Source organism: Eleginops maclovinus, chromosome 23, assembly GCF_036324505.1.
Source record: "Eleginops maclovinus isolate JMC-PN-2008 ecotype Puerto Natales chromosome 23, JC_Emac_rtc_rv5, whole genome shotgun sequence".
Lineage (NCBI taxonomy): Eukaryota > Metazoa > Chordata > Actinopteri > Perciformes > Eleginopidae > Eleginops > Eleginops maclovinus.
The window spans coordinates 10,104,323-10,125,354 of record NC_086371.1 but is presented as its reverse complement, the minus strand read 5'-3'; the positions used below and the strand labels follow the sequence as shown (position 1 = coordinate 10,125,354).

Here is a 21,032-nt window from a genome sequence, read left to right as displayed (position 1 = left end):
TTTGTGGATCTAAAAAGTAATTAAGTACGCATTAGCGAGGGAAAATGAGGCATGTAGAATCAAAAGCTAGTGTTCTATAGAAATATACATGGAGAGTAGGGATTATCCAGGAGGATGTCAGTGTAGAGCCGTGTTATGGTGGTGGGCCTTGTTCCCCCCTGTAGTGTCTGGAATTGGCCTGGTAGACGGAGAGAGAAAGAGAGCCTTGCTGCACTGCTGCCTGGATCTCTTTCCTTCTCTTTCTCTGCACAAAGCAAGAGAACGCTAAGATCCCAGATTGGACGCCTGCATGCTGATATTAGTCGGCAGACATTTTCCTGCACAAAATCCAGTTTCTGCCCCAACTCAAATTGTCTTGAAACTGAAAGCTTGTCAAAATCCTGCGAGCCAAACAGATGAAATGGATCTCCATTTCTAACGGAAGTGTCTGTATCTTTTAGAGAGGCAGCATGACACATATTATTGATCAAACAGGGAACCGTTTGTGCACAATGAGGGAAAGGTGCATTTTAAATAGGGAATGTTTATGTAGCAGCATATGCGTGTGTGTGTTTGTGCATCTATGGTGAGTGCAAGTGGTTCTGTATGAGCGTAAAGGGCTCACTTAGGAGAGGCGAGCAATGAGAGCGACAAGCAGTTTGAGAGGATTAGAGAAACACAGTGTATGCATACAGAGGCGCTGTGCTAGCGGGCACTTTGGCTGTCTTAAATAAATCATGGATTTAACTGATGATGTGTCTTTCTCACAAAGTAAATAAGCTCGTTGTGGGTGCTGTCAACTCCCAGACAATCTGCACCACGCAGCCACATGAGATACAGTCAGCCCAGCCCCGATCTAGCTTACTCTAGCAATCTCTAACAGCCTCAGTTCAAAAACAAAGAATAACAACCATGATAGGAGAAAACAAAAAACTGAAGACACAGGCATTTTGACAAAACAAGGGGATATACTTCTTATTCCTTTTTGCATTTTTTTAAAAGATCTCCTCACGGGAGGTCCAATTTGTGCTGTGGACATATAAAGCTTCACACCTCCGAACGACTACACATATACTGGTAAGCACAGTGTCTTGGCTGGGTATGTCACTTTACTTTAGTGTCTCCCTGACCTGCTGCTAACGTTAGTTTCCTTTGGCTGGTTAACACGGTGTCAGGCTGCACCCCTGAAGTCATGAAGCACAGCCTGGCCAAACGGACATCAGCGTTAGCCTTTAGCAGTTAGCATGAAAAAGGCTTTTAGTGCACAGATTCCAGTTGAGGGTTAGCTCTGGGTATCATAGCTGCTGCAGTGGTCGCAGGGCCTGGTGTACTGAGGCCGACCTCAGCCATATGGAGCTCCTCCCTCTGCCATCAGGCGTCCTTTACAGGTTTTCACTCTGCTCCTCCAGGTCCACTTGGGGTTAGATGTGTGAGGTGGTGCCTGAAATTGGGAAATAAGAAGTGGAAAAAAAAGAAAAGCTTTAAAATGTTAGGAAAACAAGCACAACAATTGAAAAAATGTTCTTGGTTATAACTGCAGAGGTTATGATTATGATAATCCCTTTCTTTGTTCAAGTTACAGGCCTCTGACTGCCCAGTAAATTGCGTTTCAAATGTGACAGGACCGTTTGTAAAGTGTGTGACAGTGACGCTCCCTTTCTTTCTCTGTGCTACTGTCTGAGTCTTTATTGATCTTACTCCTCCTTCCCGCCATTAAATGTCCCCGTCCCTCCCCCGGACTATCAACCCGCAGCAGTACATATTTGCTCTTCTCTTCATCTCTCACTCTCCGGCGGTTGATGGAGGAGCAAAGAGTGTGTCTCTGAAGCGTGGATCGCTATAGTCTGTGCCATCCATAGCTGAACTCACCCGGTTCTGAAGGGAAGACGTTTCTTAGCTGCTCGATTACTTCCTGGAGCTGCAGCACCGTATCCTGTTCGTGCACCAAATCATCTCCTGACACACACACAAAGACAGACAGAGAGACAGAGGTGGAGGAAGTGTTTAGATCTTGTACTTAGTAAAAGTAGAAGGAATACTCTGTTATAAGTATAAAGTCCTGCATTCAAAAAGTTACTCAAGTTAAAGTACAAAAGTATAAGCATCAACATAGTACCAAAAGTAAAAGTACTCATTCTGCAAATTGGCCCATTTCAGAATAATAAAAGATGTTTTGATATAATTATTGATGCATGCCTTTTGAATGTTACTTGAGGTGGTACTACATTCTTATTTATGTGTTTATATTTGAAATTATAACCCAAATCTGTAAAGTAACTAAAGGTATTAAATACATGTAATGGAGTAAAAGCACATGATTTACCTCTGAGTACAAAGTAGCAAAAACTGGAAACTGTACAGTAGTAAAGTACAAGTCACTCAAAATGGTACTTAAGTTCAATACTTGAGTAAATGTACTTGGAGATTTTGCTCCACTGCACAGATAGTTGCACGTCTATAACAGGTTGTGGGTTAGGGTTAGATGGGGAGGATGCATGGTTTCACACTGTGTGCATGCGTCAACACAACATCTGAGCATGGCTGCTCGTCACTGACCTGCTGCTTCAGTGTCAGTGGTCTCTCTGCTCGCATGCTCTCCGTGGTGACCCCCTCCAGACACGGGAGAAGACAGGGTCGACGGCTCTGATCCGTTGGCCTCCGAGTCATCTTTGGGCTGTTTTTTAGGAAAGACTGATTACCATTCATTACAAATAATTGCTAATATCCATCATGTTGGAGGCTACAGAAACATTTAGCCTTTCACAAAGTAATGAATGCGACAGTTAATGACACACAGCCAGCAGCTCTGGCATCTCTGAGCAGAATTATTTAAAAAAAAAGGATACTATGCCCAACAGCTGTTAAACAAAATCAGAAAATTACTGTGATTTGAGCCTTGATAGACAGATGCACAAGATATCACACTGCACTGGAGACAGCAATATTGCAGAAAGAGGCGGGGAGGTGTGAAATCAGAGTCAAAGATGTATAAAGTAGCTCTGGAAGATATTCCCAAATATCATGTATATGCAAAATCTATCTTTTGTATTTCTGTAAGCAACATGGCATCAATTTCCAGGGGTTGAGTTAGTTCAGTTGTTGCAGTGAAATTGGCGGTCTGCAGAGAATGTGAAGATTTCATACATAAACACTTCCAGACTACAAGGAGGTTTTTCTGATTTTATTTTTAGAGGAAATGAAACTGTGATATTGGTCTTTGGAGAAAAGAACCTCCTTCTCTTTGCTCTAAATTTCCACATCTTAAACATGAAGAAAAAGCACTCGTTGCTCATTCTCAGGGTCTTCCTCCCTTGTCATTCACTAGCTTTGTTTGCTTAGAGACCTGCATGCACAATTTACATCTGTACTCCCACGGCTGACAATCTACACTTTCTTAATATAGCAACCCAGCTACTGTGTGGGTCAGCTCCCACTCTAGTATCCATCTCTTTCTCACACCTGTCCTTTGGAGTGCAGTGAATCCTTTTATGCTACGTCTTTAGGCTTATCCTCTTTCATAACTCTTTTTGTACTGTACCTTTTTTGATTTCCCACTGATGGTTTTTCCATTTTGCCATTCCATCCTTTTTATACACAATGAATAATAGGCACTGTGCTACCGGATGTAGGCACTGTGATGAATACACATGTTGCAAGTCATTGAGTCTCTGTCTTCCTGTGCCCTTTATTCAAGCTGCAGCTACAGTTCAGTAACAAGTTATAAATAAAGCTGATGCAGTTCACCAAACCCCCTTAACAGACCAGATGTTGTTGTGATGGAAACGTATGTGGCTAGAGATCAAACTTTTAACCTTCAGTGTTTATCAGACAGGGACTTCTGCTATACAGCGGAGGGCCCCAGACACTAAAGGCCAGGTCACCATTAGCAGCAGGTCAAGATTTAGGAACTTTTAGTTAGGTCGCCAGACAAAATAAGGGAGGGGAAATAAGTTACTTCATTGGGGAATTTTGTCTTGCAGCATAGCACATCAGAGACAGTAGCAGGACCTAGCAAGACTTTAAAACAGGCAGTACAATCTAAAAATGAAGTGTAGCAAGGCTAGTTTTGCTTCTCCTGTAAAGTAGTTCAAGTTTGGCAGCAGAGTTTTGTAAAAATCAATGATTTATACTAATTTATATAGGTAAGATTACAGGCTCTTAAAAATATTATTACTTAAAGCCTGCAGATTAGAGAAAAGAGTGTTCATAAAGTACATTTTAGTACCAAAAGTACTATTTGTAACGCACAAATAGAGGGCATTTTTGAACTTTCAAAACCAAGCCTTCATTTCAGAAAGGCAGAAAATAATACAGGCCATGTCAATAGTCCCAGGCTTTATCAGGACTTGTAGTTGCTTATCATCCACGTAGCAATGGAAATCAATATCATATCTCCACATAAGGATCCCACAAAATGGAGGAGCGAAAGAGGAGAAGGCATTAACAGAAGTAAGTGGAAAAAGCACTCAGATGCAGTGGATGGTATGTTTGACAGACTTTAAACTGCTCAGATTAAGCAACCACTTACACCACTGTTCGTTCAGAGAAAGATGGAATAAAAAAAACCTGATTGCTTTTCCTTTATTCTTTTGATCCGTCCAAGTGAATGAGCAATGTGAAAGGCTTATTATTCTCCTTTTTCTAGATGTATTATTCTTAAACCTGTATTTCCTCTTTTACATCTCACCTACAGTAAGGTATAGAAGTATGACCAGCAAAGTGTACTTAACGAATCAAAAGCAACCAGCATACAGAATTGATACTTAAAGAGTGTTGTATTATTTTTTAAGCTACTACATACATAACTATTTTCTCACTATTATTAACAAATAAATATTAGCAGCATATTATGTAATAGTTTCCTATAATGAACAATTATATGGAAAATAGACATGGGATCACTTTATACATGTACAGATGCGTTCAAATGCTTAACCAACTTAGCCGTTTGTCTGAGCCTCGCAGGTCAACATCAAAAAATACTTTCGACGTTTCGAATCTGTCGACCTTCAAACAAACTCACCATCCAAAATGAATGGTGAATAAAGTTTTTAATAATAAATGAAGAATGAATAAATAAAACTAGCACAATCAGAGCTTGTCAGAACTTTTTCTTCATTAAATTACAGTTTCTCCATAGAAAATCATAAAATAAACTTCATATGATCATATCCTCATAATTTAGATGACGATGACGCGCTTGTAAAATGTGAATCTGCAACATAAATGTGGTGGAGTAAATAGTACAATAATACCCTCTGAAACATACTGGATTTGTGGTAGAATGCAAATGCCTTTTAACTCTACTAAAGCACAGTCAAATGTTTGTATGAGTGCTTATCTCTCTACACACCCCATGCCCCTCAGAGAGGAGTACCTGTAGCAGTAGCTCCCTGAGCCTGCGGAGCTGGGACTCCAGCTGCTTGTTGTGGTCCTCCAGGATCTGCATGCGAGTCTCCAGGCGCGTTTTGTGCTGCCGGAGGACCCGTGCCTCGGCCAGTAGCTCCTCATCCTGCGGCCCTCCCTCAGTAGGTGAACCTGGGCCGCCCTCTCCAGCCTCGGTCAGCATGGGAACAGACGCCGCCTCCTCGTGCTTCCACTTGAGCCTCCTGTACTCGCTCTGCAGCACCCTGAGGACCCACAGTGGAGAACAGATGGAGGGAAAACTGTCAGCATGCAAAACACATAAACACAACAGAAGGTATTCATCCAGCTTCCGCCTCACTTCACGTAATGACCTGACATGTCTGTAATTTATATAATTAGAGTCATTTCACCACATGCATACATATTAATAAAACCACCTTCATTTGAACACTAGCCGCAATAAATCACTGTTCTCTTTCTCCCACATGATGATATCATCTGATTATGTGCTGTGCTGTGAAGCATAGCTAAAGACCTGCATATCAAAGGGTCATCCTTAAGCCCAGTGGATCAAAGCCTTTAATGGATAATGGCTTTACTTCCTCGGTGAGTGTATGTGCAAAAATAATAATTGCAAAAATTAACATATTTTTCACCTTAACATTTTTTTTTGTCTCCTTTTCTTTTGACCTTGTTGTAACACAATATCAATATTTGAAAAGCTGTTGAATGGAAGAAAGGCATAAAGTATAAAGCTGAAAAAACAACGCTACTTATATATTTTTTGATCTGTTAAAGTAGAGGCAGGAACCCAACGGAGAAGCAAAGAGTTAAAGTTGTTATTGATTCTCGTATTGGTGTATTTTTCAGGTTTGAGCCCAGAAGAGCCACAGCAGAGGACATAAACTAAGTCGCAGCCAGCCTCCATAGTCATAAATAAGGACAACGGAGCTCACTGCAGTATCATAACTGAAATGGGTCAAGGTCTCAGACACCCAAAGGGCAGAAGTGTATTTATGTCTGTATGTAAGTAGCTGGAAGTCCCTGTGTGTGTGTTAAGTTCCCAACCAAATTGGAGACAAGAGAAACATATTCATATGAATCATTGGCATAAAGGTTGCCTGTGGTAACCAATTAGGGGGACAGTGGAAATGAATTTGCTTCCTTAATGGAAAATGCCTGAGCCTTTTAGCAACTACGACACAATACATTCAAATTCAATCATTAACATCAAAACTGAATGTGTTGCAGAGATGCTTGACATCCTACTAGAAAAAACCTGCGATGTACTCTCTCTCCTTCTCCTGCAGGGAACCAACAAACTGTCAAAGTGTATAACTATGTTATCAACACAATATCCGAGTATATCAGTATCAATGTCAGGTATTCACACAGAAAATATGTTTTGTTATCCTAACATTGTTTACTGGGATTTAGAGAGTGAAGGTAGACAAATAGCAGCAGAAACAAAAAGTGTAATGGACCTGTGTAAACAAACACATGTTTTTATTATGCTTCTTGGGGAGCTAATGGAAATAACTTCCTGGACAAACATCTCTACTATCTATAATCACATCAACACTGTTCTGTTATATTTACAGAAATAGCAAATGTTAGCAAATGTGAGTCCAGCTCCAACACCTGAACAAGTCAAGAAAGGATACTCGCTCCAGAATCAATGCTCCATGTCCTAAAATCACGTTTTTGTTTGTTTTCCTGGACACAGACCTGTTCTCGTTCTCCAGGCGGGCCAGGGTGCACTGGAGCTGCTCCTTGTCCTGGTGCTCGAGGTGGGCCAGCAGCATGTGTTGTCCGCAGGGGGAGTCATGGTCCAGGGCTGGGCTGGAGTGACGCAGGAGGTACTGATCTTCATCCCTGAGTCCCCCACACAGGAGACAGCACACTGAGCCACCAGCAAACAGCCACCAGCAGCACAAAGCAGAGCCAAGGGCGGCATGGGGAGCAGACAGGCCAAAGCAAGGCAAGGCAAGCAGGGCGAGGGAATGTATCAAGGAAACGAGACGCAATCAAACAAGACCACACAGAATGGGATGGGACACTACGGCAAATGCATTGTGCAAGGGTCCCAGACTAAATATGAAGTGTCCGGTCATAAACTTGGCTTACCACTCTAAGATCCCACTCACTTGTATAAAAAAGGGTTGTTTGATCTTAAGCTACATCACAATATGATGCCCAAATAATAAAAACTTTATTGACAATGGAACAGAAAACTTAATCTCAGATGTCTGAGAGCAGACCTACGGCTGTAAAACAGCAAATGCATCTGCGAATGGTTGGCAATTATTTTAATGGAAAGACAGCTGTTTGTCAATTTATATGTTCCGATAATGCTTTGGGCTATTAGCAAATTATTTATTGAAAAACAAGTTATAGGCTTTCAATTGTAATGCTACATTATACATCCCAGAGGTATTTATAGGCCTACTTAAAGCAGACTGGTTATTTCTAGAGATGGCCAGATCCATATTAGTTGCAGCAAACCTCTTTCTACTCTCAGGTTTTTAATCAGCGAGGTCCGACTTTGATGCATCCAAGGGTCCACAATGACACGGGGGTCTGTTTCTTTATGACAAAATGTATCTGCATTTCATAGAACAAGAAACTTGAAGTTATTTCCTTCTTTTTAAATATCTTGGTGGTCTGTCTTACTTGTCATTCATTGTCTTCTTAATGCAGATAATCTCATATCACTGAATTTAAAGCACAACATATACGTTTCTATTTTCATAAAATGCAAGATCTGATATTATGACTAAATTACATTAGATGAGCTTTTAAACATTACTGTTGCTGTGGAGGAAATGTTACCATATTTAATTAGCTACCCAAGCTTGGTGGAGAAATAGACTCTTATATCTGCAAGTTTAATAACGTGATTATACAAATACATATTCCATGTATAAATATTGTTTGTGGAAGGGAAACATAGATGAGAGCACATGGTTATTAATAAAAAACATTGATTTGTATATGGATTATATGCGACCCACTTATGGAAGACTGAACGTTACATTGATGTTTGCATCTAAAGGATTGATTATTTTCACGTCTGTTTCCTAGCAATAGGCAAAATGTGAACTGAGAACAATGCAGACAGATGACGGGTGAAGTCTGCACATACGGGCGGCATGATCCAGGAGAGAAAACAGTATGAGGTCAGCCAAACCGGAGCTGAAGGCACAGATAGCACAGCAGCATGTTCAGAGCCGTGCAGCAGTAAAAACAGAGAGGCACTGACAGACAGAAGGACGGATTGGTAGTATAAAAAGAACAGGACACAAGGCCACATGAGGGTAAAACAGCACCACTACACATAAAGGGTAGACGTGAAGTGTCATGCATACAAACAAACTTTCAGGCTTCAAATTACAGACCAACAGAGATACTTCATGCACTGATATACACATTTCTGTGACAACGCTCCACCCAAGCAAAACTCAAGATACGTACACATGGGAACTAAGACACTATGAGCAGGCTTGAGAGGCGCATATTCTAGTAGTTAAAAGTGGTTCCCCGACTGAAAGTAATGCAGTTTTATTTCAGCCTCAAACTAGCTTTTAATGTTGTGTCAAACCCAGGCTTCTCTCAGAGCACTCACACATAAGTCACCTCTGAAAAGAAATAATGAGCACACTTCACAAAACACACAGACACAAAGCTGGAGCCCTGAAAGATCATATATCACTTTGGTTGGAGCTGCAGGGCACGCTACCTTGACTTAAAAGTTGAATAGGAAAATAAAAATTATCTCAACAAAATGAGACACGTAAACACACTAAGACAACCCGGCCGACACTTTCCACCTGGCACTTTCCACATTGAGGACTCACCTTGTTGGCTACATCTCCCACATCAAACACCCCATTTACTTTCACTTCTTTAACCTATCCACATGCTATTCAGCTAGCTTTCTAAAACACACACACACACACACACACACACACACACACACACACACACACACACACACACACACACACACACACACACACACACACACACACACACACACACACACACACACACACACACACACACACACACAATCCTCTCTCTCCTCAGCAGGGTTTTGTGTATCAACCCACAGCCAAGGACTTTACTCACAGCAGGTATGTGCGTGAGGGGGCACTGTGTGCACGCTTCTAGCTGTGTGTCATTTTCATTATGCAGCTGATTATTTATGTCACATCACCCAATTTCTCCGTAACACTGGAACATGCATGCACAAGCCTGAGCACACACAGACACACAGACACAATCAAGGTTTCAAGAGGACAGACTGTACACACAAAACACACACACACAAAATCGACATGAAAGGCTGTGGTTGTTGTGGAGGGGTGTGCAGCATACTCACAGACTTTCATCAGGAGAAAGGCTATCGGTGAAGAATGAACAATTCTGGCTCTCCATTTCCGCCAATCTATAGATACACAAACGCATATACACACAAAGGGCAGTAAGCGACACATACATGACAAATGCAGAATGAGTCCGACTGAAAGGAGGAAAAGGCAACAGGTTTATGTCATCTGACAATCAGTACAGTTTACATTTTAAATAGGGTTATTAAGACCTGTGACATTTTCGTGTCATGTACTGCAACTGAATAGATAGCTGTCCACAAACAAGACTGAAGAAGTGCAGACATTTACTGGCCAAAGAGTATGTGAAATACAAAGGTCCAAAAGCAGAGAGGATAAAGCATTGATAAAATACTGTGCACTGTCTATCAGCATTCAGGCAAAAACACTTTTACATTTTTTGCCAAATAGCTTCATAGATAGCGACTGTGTGCGTGTGTCTGTGTGTGTGTGTTTATTTGCTGCTGTGTGGCTTTTCAGGACCAAGGACAGCGCCTAAAGTTCTGCATTATGTCCTGCTGACTGTCAGCGAACAGCCGCACTGTGCATGCTGCTCTGTAGGCACTATTATAACAAATACATCAAAACGCTGCAGTAGGGGGAGAATATCCCAAGTGTTTTGGATATACTCAGTGCTTGTTTTAGGTTTGATGGCACAAATAAATATCACAGCTGGTAAAAAAAATACCATTACTGAGAGAAAATTGGTTGTTTATTTTTAAAATGAAAGAATGGTAAATGGACTGAGAATCTGAGCTCAACACATAGAGCTGGTTTTCCAGTGACGGCACGACTGTAGGTTCAATTCTGACATCATGAAGAGTCTTTGAGCAAAACTCTGGCCTTCAAATGCCCTCACTGGTTAGGCTGGTGTTGCACGATAGCTTGGTACCATCAGTGTGTGTATTTTGGAATCAGGCAAATGCAACTTAACAAAAATGAAGTTTATCCGCTTAACACTAAATAACTATATAAATTCAATAGACAACTTAAAAACACATTTCCAGGTTTAGGACTCATTCCTGCACTCACATTTTGGAGCCAAGAAGAAATACAGAAAACATACCCTGGTAGTAGTAGATCAGCAGATGTTTTTAGATCAATTGCTGCATAAAAAGTTCATATTTTAGCTACTGATAAGGATTCAAAATAATCAAAAGTAGTTGGATACCTAAACTACACTTAAATTATTTGGATTATGTCCGACACTCTCAAAAATTGGGCAACTATGTTTCTATATTAGAGGTGCCATATCATTTGTGTACACCTCCCTCATTCAGTTGTGCAGCTGTAATTTGTAATACACATATCTATTACCTTTTAGGTTTAAGAGTAACAATGAAGCAATGTCTACAACAATTATTACCTCCACCAATTAAGTTATGATTTAAGTGGATTTAAGTGGACACAGGCTTTGTTTTATGGAGCAGCCTTTCAGTATGACTGCATTGTCTGAGTGCTCTTCTTGTAAGTAGTGTTTTCTTTGCGTAGGTGTTTGTCTAACTTAGGAATAGGTCACAACATCACCAATCTCAATAGCCGGGTTTTATTGCTGCTCTCTCGCTTCCTTTAAATCGATAAAACCTTTGCCCTCCATCATTATCACCTTTGAGTCCTCCACCTACATGTACACTTCACTTCTGAAGGAACAAGGTCACACGTTCTCAGATGCCTTTCAAAAGAAAATGTAGGAGGTTATGATTTAAATAAGATACGGGTTAAATAACATTGGGTACACTACAAAATAATTGATCACCATCTGCTGCAGTCCCCTGACTATCACATGTTAATGATATGTAACAGTGTTAGACGTTCAAAGGGTGGGTTTCTCCTTCAAGTTAGGTAATTAACCAGCAGAGAGAACCTTGTGAAATCTGAGGAGCATTGTGGGTGCCTAGATAGATCTACATACATACATACATATATACATTCATATACAGTATATGTACACACATACGCTCAAGGAAAGCAGTTTTACACTGCAGCTTTCCCAGTACACACACATGCCACACTTCATGCTGCATCATCTTTCGCAGAATGTCGTCAGCTGTAGGAGTGAGGGACAGGAGGAGGAGGGGTGAATGATATAGAGGCTGTCAGGGCGCTCCACATCACATCCTATTTCTTTTCAGAAACCCATGACACTATCACACTGACAATTTTAGGATTTATCTATGTCCAGTTCCAGGAGGCCCGGCCTATGAACCTAAGCACTCATAATTCAACTTGTGACACAGTTCACCAGAAAGCCTCCACAAAACATGGAGTCTCAGAAAGGGACACCAGCAGCTGAAGTAGGAGAAAGCAGAAAGTAATAGAAAGTGTGGAAGTCTTGTGCATACATGTGTGTTTAGCCTCCTATGAAAGAGAGAGAAACAAGGGTAAGAGAAGACAAATCTCTAAGCTCTAAGAGGTTTTTTACTATCTACCTCTCCTCCATCCTAGAGAAGATGTCGAAGCAGTGCTGATGATGAAAGGAATCAACTGCACCCCTACATCGATATGGGGGGGAAGGGTGGGAGATACAGAGAGAGGGATAGAGAGGAAGAGACAGAAGCTGTCTCAGTGTTTGACATGCCTGCATATCTGGTTTTCCTAACCTCAAACATCAAGAACTTCTCCCTGGATATGACTGGAGACTACATTACTGCTACCACCTACACCCCTCATTGGCTGAAAGGTACTTTGACACACACACACACACACGCACCTGCCTAATATGTCTCCCCAAGGGGAAGAATTTTAGACACTGACCTGCCAGTGATGAGTGTTCAAAGTCAGCGCAGAGTTGCAATAAATACGGGGAATGAATTCAAATAAGGAATTAGATTTCTCTCTTTATATCCTATAATTACTTACATGTAGGTGGGCTAGAGGCAGAGAGAGGGAAAGAGTATTGTAATGATTTAAAAAAAAACTATACAATACTCCTGCCAGTGGAAAATGTTGGAGAAAAGATGTGTATAGCTAAGCCTAGGATACGGCTTATACATGCTTCTGTGCCAAAAAGCTCCATTGTTGTCTAAAATTATTTTTTAAAAACACTTGAATGAGCCACACTGTTGCACTGGCTGACGTGTTCCTTCTTCATTTTGAGTTAATCCAAGATACATATTCCTGCTGCCAAAAATACTTACTATAGCACCAGATCTGTGGCTTGAAATAGTCCCAAACAAAACCACTATTTAATTCTGTTTGGGTACAATAACTAAAAGTGACATTGCCCAGCAGAAAAAATGAAAGTATGCATTCATGACCCATTTATAAATATGAATTAGTTGTAAAAGGTCTTCAGGCAGAGAGTAACAGTAACAGAACAGAAAAGATGAAGTCACTCAGGAGAGGTGTAGTGGAAACAAAAACAAAGGTCGCGTTTGACGATGGGTGGGGTCTGAGCAAGGGCGTCATGACAAGGGGGCTGACGCTGGTGATGCTCTAGTTTTATCCTACTACACGTCTGTGAGAAATTATCATGATCAGCATATGAATTATTGAGTTTTTTTTAACATAGTGACAGTACACAGCTACTGATCTCCTCTCTCCTCCTCTGCCTCTCTAGCTGTATGCATTCAAGTCCCATAAGTGCATGTTAGTAACTCAGGGATCTCGCCTCAATTGCTCCCGCTCAAATTTTCTACAATTTTTCCCCCCATTATCTGAGTGTTTCGAGGAATGTGTTCCTTGTCCGCTCCAAGGGTCTAAGGACAGAGGATGTCTCATGCTGAACGGATTGCTGGGCCCTCTGAGCCAACTTGGTGTGATAATGGGCTATATCAATCATTTATTTATTGCTTGATTGATTGAGTCTTAAAGGTCACAGTGACCCTGATCTTTGAACCCCAAATCAGTTCAGCCTTAGGTATAGGTTGATGTTTGTACTGGATTTAAAGGGATTCAATTAATGCAGTTCTGAGATATCACTTTCACAATGATGGTAGGATGCAAGGTCACAATGACCCTTTGATACCAACATCTATTGTGTTCATCACTGAGTCCATGGGGACGATAGTTGAAAAACTATCCCTCTAGGGCTTCCTGAGAAACCTCTTTCATGAGACTGTTTAATTGCTAATGACTACATTATATTGGGTCCGATTATTTACTTGAACTTAAAACTGTACTTAAACAGTTCATTAATTGAATACAAAGTCTTTGCAACGGACACGACCAGAGATGAAAGTAGGTCCAAAATAAAGATCCTTATTTATATGCAGAAAAAATATTTGTATGAAACACAGATGACTTCCTGACATGCAAAAGTTAATAAGTTAAGTTGCTAAGCTACTGTTTCATTACACTGGACACAAGAGTTGTCTTAGCAGGCCATGGAAGACAATGTGTTGTGTTGTGTTTTGACTACTGTTGCATTTCTGTTCCTTTAGTTTATTTTGGGGAAGGCTATTAGCAGATACATTTTTATGCAGTTTTTTCTGACTCAATAGCTGCAAAGCAAATCATTCTGTAGCAACAAATAAAAAAAAGGATGTTAAAGGAAAGATATAACAGCTAGAGAGAATGGAGAAATTGGGATAGAAAAATAGGGAGTGAAAAATGTGTGGGTGGGAGACAATAGAAGAGTGGGATCAAAGTTAAGAATAATAAAGAAAAAGGGAAAACAGGAGAACAGAACAGAGAGGAAAGGGGGAAAAGGGAGAGAAAAGACGGGTAAAGAGGACAATTGTGACTGCTCTCTTGGTGGTGTGTGTTCGCTCTGTGTTGGCAGGGTTGAAAGCAGTTGAGGGTAAGAGCCTAAGAGAAGTCATACACAATGGCTTTACACACAGAGTACCACACACGCTCTGCAGGCTCAGGGGAAATGTGTGTCTAGCTCCGCAGCACTGTGGGCTGAGCTGCCAGGAGAGTAAGAGTCCAGGGCTGTGCCCCTGTTTATAACCTGTCATACAGACACTAATCCACACCAACAGCTCCCAGGTGACCAATGGGCTCACTGCCCGAGCAAGTGACAAGCCGCTAGGCACAGTGAACCCCCCCGCTGACCCACCCCCCCGCCAACACACACTCAGCCACATAACAACTACCAACTGGTCTGCTTATGTGGGCCATTGTGTGTTCTTGTGGAGTGTGTGGGGGAAGGACACTGCTGGGTAGTACAGTCTCTATCCTGGCTGGATTGCAGGACACAACACAGCCAAATCAATACTTCAATCAGTGTGTGGTAAAGACTAGAGCGAGAGGGAGCAGAGACAGCAGGGGAGGAGAGGAGGTGGAAGCAGGGGTGGAGTGGGTATAAAGAAGAATAAAGGCTGATTTGGAGAGGGAAGAGAGATGCGTTGTTGAAGTGGTTTGATGTATAGCACAGTAAGCCACGTACCTGCTGGCATAATGCTCAATCCTGCTGTGTGTGTCTGCATGGGGAAGCTTTGGGGAGGAGCACGGCCTGGAAACAAGAGAAACCATGTCATTACTCTGCAAATGTGAAGGACTGGTTACATAAAAAACATATTTTACATATATTTCTATAATTCAGAAGAACAGAGTTTCATTTATGAAGATTGTCAGCATGCAAGCAAGAAAGATACGACTTGTTTCACAATGGAGGAAAATAATTAAGTACAGTCATGAGGGCGCTGCAATTAAGTCACATTCTAGGGCACTTGTACATACCTCTACATTTTCATTTTCTGCTACACTGCTTCTTCCTACTCTCATGGAGACATGCTTTATATTGAAATGTTAAATGCTGCACCTTATTCAAAATCTCTCTAGACCTCCTAACCAGATCCTGCCTCAGTTGTCATGCCTGTAGGGTTTAGTCATTAAGAGGTTAAAACATCCTAGAGGAGAACACAAAGATTTGAGAAACACTTTAATTGTAGGAATGCTTTTCTTCTTCCCTATATTTTAAATTGCATCGCAGCCTCTCAGATGTACCTTAAACTCCCTTGATGCCCCTCCATGCTTGAAACTATCGTAGTATCCCACCCAAGGCGTATAAGAAATACAATAGGTGTATAAGAAATGATAAAATCAGCAACATTTCACATTACAAAAGCTTCATATAGATAAATGCATCCCTTATATTTGTATAATAAATTGTGAATATACTTAGTTTATTTTAATTAATAATACAAAATTACAATCTAAGGGATCATTCTGCATTAAGAGTGCTTTTACTTTTGATTCATTTGTCTGTTTTTCCAACGGCGCCTCATCTCGAACTCGCAAAATGTTTGAGGTCATAAAAGGTGAACCTAACAGAGATACAATTAGCCAAAACATGGACACACAATCATTCTAAATCTTCCAGCGTAATGTCGGAGCCCTAAGCTATCCATCTTGATGATCTCATGGATTTTAATCTCATGGCTCTTTTTTTACCCTTCTGGTGAAACTCGCTCACGTGATAAGGCATCTGAGCCTCAGGATCACAGGAAACAGCATCATATTAATTCTGAACACAGAGCCGTCCTTTTAACCCATCTCAGTAACCAGGAGTGCCCCAAAATTATCAAAGCATGATAATCAGCCAACAACCGCAGAAGTTTTAATGGGTGAAAGTGATAGACGGATGACTGAGAGCAGAGACAAAGAGATGTTGTGTCAGTGTTTATGAGTGGGACTCACGTCTCTGTGCTCTCCGCCTCCAGTACAGACTGCACTGGCAGGTAACCTCTCTGAGGGTGCTTGGTGAAGTACTGCTTTGACCTGAATTTATTCTTCAGAGTCTTGGCAAAGTCCCTCATCTTTTCCCCCGAGGTCGTCTGGAGTTGTGATTAAGGTGGAGAGGGGTTGGTGGGGTGAGGGGTGGCGGAGGAAGAAAGTTTGGAGAGACAAATTACACCTCTTAAGGATTATTTAAAATGTTGGTTCCTCTAAAATGACCTCATATGAAACTAATCTAACTCTGTCCTAACACTGCTTTGTCTTACATGACTAACTTCCTCCATCTGCTTTCTCATTCAGTTTCTGCTGCTCTCTCTGCTTCCTTCCTTCATTTTCTCTCACCCGTTTCCTGCTTACTGTATCATGGTATAAATAGTGGTGCCAGCCTGGCTCACTGCTGTAAAACAAACTGTAGCGAGCTGATATTGTCCAGTAAAAAAAAACAATTCTAGAAATGGCCTTTTAACACATTTTGCAGCTCAGAATTGATCAGAGATTAAATCTGGCAGCGTCTCAGTCCATTCACACACTCACGCTACAGCTCCTCCTCTGGAATGAACTTGACTTTGGAGACTACGCGTGCAACGGCTTAAGACTCTGGTTTTATTGGGGTTTAGTGCACAATGTTTGGTCCAAATAGCACGTTATGTGTGCACTATGTGAGCCAAAAAGGATGTTACCGTTGAGTGCCACTCAATCTCTGCATACTATGAAGGTCGAGACAGTGAAAGCCTACCTAACAGCACACATGATTAAGATCTGACAGTAGAGAGCGGGCAAAAAAAAAGGATAAGGCAGCAGGAATAAGAGATGGTATTTTTTAAAACACATCTGAGTTTTATTTGTCCCTGGAGCCTTGAATTTGTATTCCGTTAAAGCACTAGGTGATGTTTGTCTTACTGGTGTGTAGTACTCCATGATGGGGTAGTGCAGCTTCTTTCCCTTGGTAGTGCGGCCGGTTAGAAAACATGTCTGGCAGATGTCCACATTGAACTGCTTCAGACTGCGATACCTGCCAACATCAATATACAGAAAGGCTGAACTGATGCAAGAGAGCTGAGCAGAGTAAAGCTGTGTGTGTGTGTGTGTGTGTGAGTGTGAGTGTGAGTGTGTGTGTGTGTGTGTGTGTGTGTGTGTGTGTGTGTGTGTGTGTGTGTGTGTGTGTGTGTGTGTGTGTGTGTGTGTGTGAAAATAAAGGTAGGTATGCTTTTATGAAACTCCCATTTGCTACAGACAGGGACGCTGTTCTTCACGGTAACCCGTTCGTGCCCGTAAAGAACATTCTCATTTAAATAAATGTCTGTCACCATCAGTCACTTTGGATAAAATCGACATTGGCGCACAGAAAAAAAATGTATTGCACTATTTTATTTGAAGTAATATGAACTGGGTGTATGTTTTGTGATTACTTTGAGCTGTTTTTCTTTTTAATCAACAAATAAAAATCCAGATAATGTTCGGTACATTAATAATGTTGTCTAATAATGATGTGTGTGATGTTGCAATAGCCCAGTCTGTTCATGTTAAGTAATGCCTACCTGAAGCCCTTGATGGGACACTGTTTGCAGACATAGCATTTGGCCTGGTGCTTGGTGGACTCTGCAGCGGCCACACGGTGAAGGACAGGTAGCCAAACCATCGACTGGGGTTCCAGGCTCATCCACTCCAGAAAGTGAGACACCTCGATGGCAGGTTTCCCAGGGGCCTGGGAAAGAAAGGAGAAAGGGAGGGAGGGAGGAAAGAAGTGCAGGAGACTGTAAACAATCCAAATATAGACCAACAGCAGGGTAGGTACACAAAGTAGTGACAGAAGGTGTGCTTCCTCTCCAAAGGTGTCCAGCAGTGAGCTATAGGAAATCAAAGAGAATACAAAAGATACGGGGGAGAAGGGAGGGTGAACAAGACACACTAAGGGATATATTGTGATTTTTTTCAACTACTTAAACAATTATAAAGCTAAACCAAAGCAGACATAACTTCTTTCTCAGTGTGTATACTGTATGTGTGTATGGGTGTGAGCATTCAGCCTGCCTCTCCCTCAGACACCTGGCTGATAAAGTGGGATAAAAAGGAAATCAACCTAATAAAAAAATGACTCGCCAAGCGCTGAAAATCCGTGATGTGCTAAATTCTCATTAAGTCTGCATCAGAGATGCATTAAGAGGTTGATTTCCCTGAGGCTTCCTCCAGCGCTCAACCAGAGTAGCATAATAAATGTGTGTGTGTGTGTGTGTGTGTGTGTGTGTGTGTGTGTGTGTGTGTGTGTGTGTGTGTGTGTGTGTGTGTGTGTGTGTGTGTGTGTGTGTGTGTGTGTGTGTGTGTGTGTGTGTGTGTGTGTGTGCACTGATCACACAGACTGTGAGGTGTAACGAGGTATAGAGTCTCCGGGGGATGCAGGAGCTCCTCTCTAGTAGTAAAGTAGCCAGCTCCATGTGGGAGGTCAAACAGCAGCTTCTCGCACACTGAACACCTGCAACTGGCAATGACTATGCTCAGCAGATGTAAGGATTTAAACATCATTGGAAAAATAAAGTGATAAAAATGCAGTTATTCATCAAAACTCTGTGCTTTCTTGAGTTGGATTTGATCAATTGCCTTTGCACACACAACCATATTGTTTCTGTATCACTGCCTTATTCTGTATATTTTATGTCCCAAGTCAATTCATATCAATGCCTATAAGATAATGTAGCAACCTATCTCCAAACTGATGTGACCCATTTTCAAACAGAGGAATTAATGGGAATATGGGTCAACCACCAAATCGCACTATATGGATATACTGTCGACAACTAAACACCATGACATGGAGCAAGTGGGGAAAGGAATTGATTTTAATTAGCTTTAGCAGATATAAAAAGCGTGGGCCAGAGTAGAGTTTGTATAATAAGCATCTGCCTCGGAAATGAGGGAATTAAAAAGCTTGGCCTAAGTCACCTTCTAAAACGCTGTGGCCTGCTCTTAACGACTCCTCAATTATCCGGTGTCCCAAATTGAAAGTCACATGGTAAAGGTCATGCAACCGATGCTAAACGACAACTTCAGATGCATTCAGAACAAGCAGATGGGCAAAAAAGATTCATTCCTTTTTCCTCATTAGCTATTGCTCTATGTACTACTTGTTTCTCATATGAACTTCCTGGATTGCATTTATGATCCGCATATCAGGGGGTTAGCTTAGGGTTAAAAACATTGTGCATTATCTACCACAGACTGCATTTCATGTACATTAAAAAGCAATACAATGCAATATTAATGTGATGCTAGTTTGTGATGCAAGACTCTATGTGGTGCAGTCGGGGCTTCTTTAGGTAAAGTAATAATAACGTCTCTATGTCTTCTGCGGAGGAGTTGTACTCTGCTAATGTCAACAAAACACAATTGTCTTCAAATGGCCGACATCATCATTCTTTCAAACTTGGCTTTAGATGGAAAACCATCCAAAGGCAAACCTTAAATTCAATAGTGAAGTTTCTGCATTTAGAATTCTGTTTCTGTGTTTTTCTTTGCACAGAAAAGTTCTGTTCTAATTATCCCGAGGTCACTCGTTATTTTCCAGTACATTTATTATTAGATTAGGGGGTTTAGGATACACCAGTCTACTGTGATAGCATGAAAAAGGGGATTTGAAGGTCGAATCCAAATATCTTGTTGAGACAATCAAGCCATTGATTAAAGCCCTGCAATTAGCACAATCAAGACTTACAACACTCTGAGGTGGGGGTCAGTGTCTCTCTTGCTTATGTTATTATGCTGGACTAAAAAAGACATTTGGCAAAATAAGTCTATATGCTTTTAAATTTCAAAATATTATCAACGCCTGAACACTTTTTACCTGATCAAAGGGGTCAGGGTGAACTCCCAACAGATACCTGACAGATTATTTTGGTCTGACCTTATATGATCCACATAATGTGTTTAGTATCTGTGAATGTGTTTATGCAACACATGCATTGTGGTAACTTTGTCCTCACCACTCGGAAGCAGCTGCGGACGCTGGGCTCCACGTTGCTGCCCCCGAAAGCAGCGACTTCACCCAGCTGGCGGGGGATCTGGATGGCTTCATGGAGCAGCAGGCTGAGGTGACGCTGGTCGGTCAAACCTCCAGCACCAGACACCTGACGAAATAAATCTGCAACAGCCAGAACATACATAGAGTAATGTAGCACCTGCATTACTGTGCACCACATTTGTATGTTTCAAAATCAGTTGCTTGCATTATCATCGCATCTGCATCTCCCCTACACATTTACATCTGATCATATAAGGTTTTTGTGTTTGTGCTTCCTGTTTTCAGTTTTTGTAAATTTAATTCTAGGCATTAGAGTTTATAAAAACCTAGTTATGTGAAATAAATTCGCTTTCACTTCACTGACTTATACACAGAGACAGACTCCATATTAGTGGCCTAGCTGGTCTGCCGGGAGATGAAAGAGCTGCATAAGTGGAGTCTTGTCAGGTTTTGAATGAGGCCTTTACCGAGCTTGCTGGGACTCTGCCTCTCACTGCAGAGATGAATGCTGACAGGCGTGTGAGGCTGCTGCACAATGCCAGTATAAGCATCCCATGTATCCCCCTCCCTGTGTACTTACTCAACCCTACAGGGACAACACTTGGCTTTCACACCTGCATGTTAAATAGCCACTTTTATAGAGTTCCCATAACCAGAGC

The 21,032-nt window shown here is 41.4% G+C and overlaps 1 protein-coding gene across 1 annotated transcript in view; it reads right to left on the bottom strand.

Annotated features, from left to right (window-relative positions):
• Window positions 1-927: 927 nt before the first annotated feature.
• Window positions 928-21,032, bottom strand: part of drp2 (dystrophin related protein 2) — a 136,074-nt gene continuing 115,969 nt past the window's right edge. The window contains exons 15-25 of the mRNA XM_063876978.1: window positions 20,336-20,493; window positions 17,900-18,066; window positions 17,262-17,373; window positions 16,323-16,459; window positions 15,070-15,135; window positions 9,731-9,796; window positions 7,075-7,221; window positions 5,357-5,609; window positions 2,536-2,653; window positions 1,849-1,935; window positions 928-1,420 (exon numbers count right to left, since the gene is read on the bottom strand). Of these exons, the coding sequence (XP_063733048.1) occupies window positions 1,401-1,420; window positions 1,849-1,935; window positions 2,536-2,653; window positions 5,357-5,609; window positions 7,075-7,221; window positions 9,731-9,796; window positions 15,070-15,135; window positions 16,323-16,459; window positions 17,262-17,373; window positions 17,900-18,066; window positions 20,336-20,493 (1,331 nt within the window). The 3' untranslated portion in view covers window positions 928-1,400. The remainder of the gene's footprint in view (window positions 1,421-1,848; window positions 1,936-2,535; window positions 2,654-5,356; window positions 5,610-7,074; window positions 7,222-9,730; window positions 9,797-15,069; window positions 15,136-16,322; window positions 16,460-17,261; window positions 17,374-17,899; window positions 18,067-20,335; window positions 20,494-21,032) is intronic.